Raw genomic sequence first — 5,373 nt, forward strand, 5'->3', positions numbered from 1 at the left:
ACAAAATTAGATGTTTGTTAAGATGCTCATACTCCACTTTTCCGTGTGGTCTGCATCCCTGCCTGATTCTCGATGCCATTTACAACAAGCACATGAAATAAGCAGTCCATGAATACTGAATGTGCCAGCAAATAGAAAGCGTGGGACCTGTCATCAGTGCAGCCTGGGGAGGCTGTTTAGGCTAGTGTTTTATCAGTGAAGTGATAGACAAGGAAAAGTAGAACCACTTCGAAGGTGTTGTCTGAAGATAGAGATAGGACTTGTCAGTTTGACATGCAGTTCTTTCCCGTGCAGCTTTCCTTTGAGGAAAAAAAGCTATGTGACACATTTTCTGTTTGCTTTTTTATTTTGTGATGTTTAGGACTCTAATCACAAGTGCAAAGTAAAAGGAATATATTGGTTTGAGAAAGAAAAAAGCTAAATCTTGACATGCTTAATATCTGATCGTGTTTTGGGCTAAATCTGTAGAAACCTGTTCTCTGCCTAAGTTTTGCTTTTGCAGAATTTTTTGTGTTCTTAAGGTAGAGAAGTGACAGAGATGCTGATGAGCTTTCAATATTAGTGTTGGCTGCCCTCCACTCCCATTTTCTTTCTCTCCCCTTGCCTCCAAATGTGTCTCTGCCATACCCCAAAGTTATGAGCAGAACTGACTCAGTATAAGCAGAGCCCAGGACCAGGTGACTAAGTGGTCTTGAACAGCTTTAGGGAAAAAGGAGGGTAGAAAATAAAGTACAGAGGGCAGTGACCTCATTTCTGTGCTATGAGCGTTTTGCAGCTGGCAGTAAGTCAGGGGCAGGAGGAAGCATGGCTGGAACAAACCCTACTGCAGTAAACCCGTCAGGGTTTTGGCAAGAAGCCTACAAACTGGGTAGGTAAGGTTCTCAGATAACATGAACCAAACATTACAGATGCTCACCTAGGGCCTTCCTACCAGTTATTTTTTTTTCTTTTTAGGTGGTATAGGAGGAGTGTAAGAGGGTGTGAAGGGAGGTGCTGAGGGGCATGGCTTAGTGATTGATAAGAATGGTTGGACTCAATGATCCAGTGGGTCTTTTCCAGCCTAGTGATTCTGTGATTCTCTGAGGGAGCCAAAATAATAAGGAACAATACACCCTTTATGCATTCAGCTGCATGCCAGGTGACCTGAGCTACTAAGAGCATCCTGTGATAACTTCCCTGTTTCCCCACTCATTACTACCAGTCTTAGCTCTCCAGAACAAGTAGGACCACTGCAACAGACATACTGAAGCCAGGATTGCCAGCTGACACATGCAACACCACTCCCCACTCCACCCCTCCACCTCCTTTCAAGTCCCACAGATAGAAAAAAAAAAATAACCCAAACAAAAGAAAACTATAGACTTTTGATTTTTCAGCCTACTACTGAGGCTGATCATAAAAATCAGGGCAAATCACAATGCCTGTGGCATCTCTGGCTTCAATGTAGTTCAAGCTCCTGGCAGCACTGTGACAGGGGACATAAAATTCTTTGCCTCCTTGCATTAGTCCTGATCCCAGTATATGGAAGAGTTTGACTCAAGTCAGACTGCCCACCCCTGGGCAGGTCAGGAGAAGTCTGTTCTGGTGAGTCCTGGCAAGATGTCACGTGAGGCCAGATTGCAGATAAGAATGGACCCACCCTTTGTTGCTTTCAGTGGGTGGCAAGAAGCTAAACCCCTCTAAGAAATTGGCCTTTCATACCTGAATGCTGTACAAAGCAACTTCTGCTCCCGGTACATGGCATTTAAACCTCCCTGTTAAAAAATCTGATTTCTTGTAGCTATGATGGGAACCTGCCACCCTATAAAACACTGGAAGTAGCTATCCAGTGGATTGCTATACTGCACATAGACTGCTGTTAATGATGATTAACGTGATCAACATTTCCCTTATACATCCCAACAAAAAGACCCAGTTTCTGTTCTTTAGAGATAAGCCTTCACACAAGTTTGATGGAGTCAGAGCAGTCAGAATGCTCTTAAGTGTATTCTGTAGCTATCAATGTATGATTTCCCCTCCTTTCTTCAACATTTTCCCTTGGCAAAGCCACATGACAGTTGTTTGGTGCAGGGTAGACTCCACACAAGTATTTTTAGATTCTGCCCAAATTTGCTGCTTCTCCATTATTTTAATGGAATGATTGCCAAGCATTTTGACACAGTGAACGTGGTCATGGAACACAGTTTTAGCCAGACCTCACTGTAGCTCATTACATGGACGTTAAACATTAATTATTTATGATATCGATGCCATCAACTGCTTTTGCAATGCTTTCCTTGGGAAGGTCTAAAACCACTTTACAAAGAAGCTCAGCAGTATATCCATACTTTTCTGTCTGGAGCAGTTTATTAGATTCCAATTGGATCAGCTGATGTAAACATGCAAATACAGCCAACACATTCAGCAGTGCCATAGGACTGTGATGCAGAAAGCAGCAATCTCCACACTTTGGATTTGCAGTTTCTACAAGCTGCTTCCTGCTCCCATTTATAAAACCCAAAGGTTGTGCCAACAAAGAGAAGTAGGATTTTATGTTGCGTTTCCCTTGTGCCAGGCTCTTAGAAAATGTTATTACTCTCTGCTCAGGCTGTTTTCTCAGGCAGGGTTGGTGCAGACTGTTTCCACCTCTGGGACTTGCTAATTCCCGCTCCAGTTTTCCATTGGCAAAACCAGCTTGAAGCCAGCAGAGCAGTCGCTTTATCTCTTTTTCTCTGCAACCACTAAGTGGAAGGAAGATGTAGGGGAGGGAGGGAAACCACATCCCACACCAAGGGGGACTCTCTTCTCTGCATTCAGCAAAAAAGATTAAGGCTGGGCTTTTCCCCAGCCTCCCTTTTATATTCTCTGACTTTCTGTGCAGGAAATGGCTCTTTCTAGTCTTGACGTTATCTTTTAAACACACTAATACAGCTGGCCTTGGGCTTTTGAGCAGAGAAAGGCATCCAGCTTTTCTACCAGAAAACCTTTTAATAACTTCCCTTGGAGGCTGCTTCTTTGTGCAAGGCAAAGGCTTGCAAAGCACAGCTGGGATTGGAGGGGATGGTAGAAGGTGAATGGGGAGGGGAGAGCTAAAGAAGAGAACTCATTGCAGGAAAAAGGAGATAAGAGTTCAGGATGCAGTCCCTCAAGAGGTGTGTTTTCCCCTACGCTCCCACCCGCTGGTGCACTATCCTGGCAAGGTCAGACTGCTGAATAGGAACATAGAGAAAGCAAGAGACTGGAACAGTGTAGAAGACATTATTTAATAGGTTATCTTAAATAACATAACAATGTCAACAAATGAACAACTTACACCTGTCAAAGGTGGCACAGAATATACTATAGTGTTCTGCCATTTATCCAGTGCATATATTTGGAAAATAGAAATAAATACTGTCCCATCAGCAGCTTCGGTATATAATCAAGATTTAGACTTTCCTTTTTAAGAACCAGCTTTACATTGAAACAGAGGTGCAAAAGTAATATATATAAAGGAAACAAATTCTAAATAAGTTTCTAAGCATGTTGTCCACTGAAAGCTATTATTTAAATTCAATTTTACATCTATAAATACGTAGTACAAAAATGCAAGTTTACAAGCCATATTTCCCCATAGTTATGCCACTTGAAGTTTTAAGTAGCAACATTCTTCCAACATAAAATGCATACATTTAAGAGCAATAATATTAAGTATTTACATATAAAGTTATGAAGTATTTGAGGATATAAATTAGTAACAATACACAGATAAAAATACACTTACTGTGAAATAAATAATTCAATAGCTTTACATATGAGGATACCTATAATATTATACAAACAAAATTGTTGGACTTCATACAAAACAAAATACAAGACTGTCGGACTTGAGCTTTGAGTTGCTTGTATCTGTCACTTAAGCATCTGAGTAATCTCAGCACAGTAAAAAACCTACTTGATGGGGTTACTCATATGCTGAAAATCAGGTGCACAAAACCACCTTACTGAAATGGCTTCTGACTAGATTGGGCTCCACAGAAATCTTGGTATGAATGCATGTGTTTAGTTTGATTCTTGTGAGTTGAGATACTGTTGGCATTCAGGGTCTCCTTTAATATCTGGAGACCCAGGAATTTTTCTTCCATTTTTTGGATAGACACACCAGCACCCAGCAGACTCTCCATCCAGTGAAGTTTCACACTACAGTGCAAAACAGAACACACAATAAGTAGCAGTAAGAAGATACTGCAAGTAAAGATGTTGGACAAAACTAGGATCAAAAGGTGGGGACCTGCCATGCACAGACTTGTTTTGAATTTGGTAGTCCCTGCTCTGACAGAGCCTCTGACCAGTAGGCAGCCATAACCTAAGCTCAGTTACCACAACAGCAACTTCAGAGTTAAAACAGTTTGCCCACTCCTTGATAAACAGCAATATCTTCCAGTGTGAGAAACTGAAGGAGGGCAGAGTATACAAGCTGGTAGAGTGAGAACAATGACAGAATTGTTTGGCTCTTCATGCAAGGCAAATAGGGTGGGTTTTTTCTTGGGGATGGGGTTAAACAGATTTCTGTTTCTGCCTGATTAGATCCCAGGTCACAATGTTTGTGAGTCACGCAGTGGTGCCATGCCCAAAACCAAGGAGTCTTGGTGACACAGATTTGTGCAGACCTACTAAATTTGTATGCATGACCTGTGGTTAAAAAGGTGTGGCTTGGGGTCTGGAGCTTTAGTTAGGTTTGCAGATTACTTTCAGTATAACTTGCAATTGCTTTTTTTTAGGCTATAATGGAAATGAGCATATAACATAATCCATAGGCAGCACAAATCAGTATTTTTGTTCTGCTTTCACAAGGTTAATTTTATCAGAGTTTTTTTCAGTGCCTGGAATATAAAAGCCTCCTTTCTCCATAGTGGTTATTATATATTCAATGGGCTTTGCAGGCAGTATGGTGGATATTATGAATTAATATTGGAAATTAAATGGGAATATGCTAACAAATCAGGTACATGAATCTTGATTTGGCCTGAGAGCAGATAGGGTTAAAAGATTCTGGAAAAGGCCTTCCATGCACCTGTTCTGTGAATAAAAAAGACTCCTGCCTCCATTGCTGTCAGCCCACAGCATGCGGTTCACTTTTAAGAGAAGAAGGATAAACCATCTGCTCCCACTACTAAGTCTCCCTATTTTCACAGTCTGCTTTTCCAGCAGCTGCAAACTGGTGAGTTTGGAAGCAGAGGGCTGTGAAAGGGTTGGCTCTGTCAGGCTAGTTGCAGCACTGCTGTGACCAGATAGGGGAAAAGGCATGCACCTGTTTGCTGTGGTAAAATCCATTCTTGTTGCAGTTGGGCAAGTAGAATTTGAAAATCTCCCCTCCAGTTCTCTGCTGTGCCTTCGCCAATTTATACAGGGCCC

General features: G+C 41.7%; 1 protein-coding gene across 1 annotated transcript in view; it reads right to left on the reverse strand.

Moving 5' to 3' along the window:
• Positions 1 to 2,190: 2,190 nt before the first annotated feature.
• The window catches only part of IGFBP1 (insulin like growth factor binding protein 1), a 7,637-nt gene continuing 4,454 nt past the window's right edge, over positions 2,191 to 5,373 (reverse strand). Inside the window, exons 3-4 of the mRNA XM_069859711.1 lie at positions 5,270 to 5,373; positions 2,191 to 4,158 (exon numbers count right to left, since the gene is read on the reverse strand). The exon at positions 5,270 to 5,373 is cut by the window's right edge and continues 25 nt beyond it. Coding sequence (XP_069715812.1) covers positions 4,021 to 4,158; positions 5,270 to 5,373 — 242 coding nt within the window. The 3' untranslated portion in view covers positions 2,191 to 4,020. The remainder of the gene's footprint in view (positions 4,159 to 5,269) is intronic.

Source organism: Phaenicophaeus curvirostris, chromosome 6, assembly GCF_032191515.1.
Source record: "Phaenicophaeus curvirostris isolate KB17595 chromosome 6, BPBGC_Pcur_1.0, whole genome shotgun sequence".
Classification (NCBI taxonomy): Eukaryota; Metazoa; Chordata; class Aves; order Cuculiformes; family Cuculidae; genus Phaenicophaeus; species Phaenicophaeus curvirostris.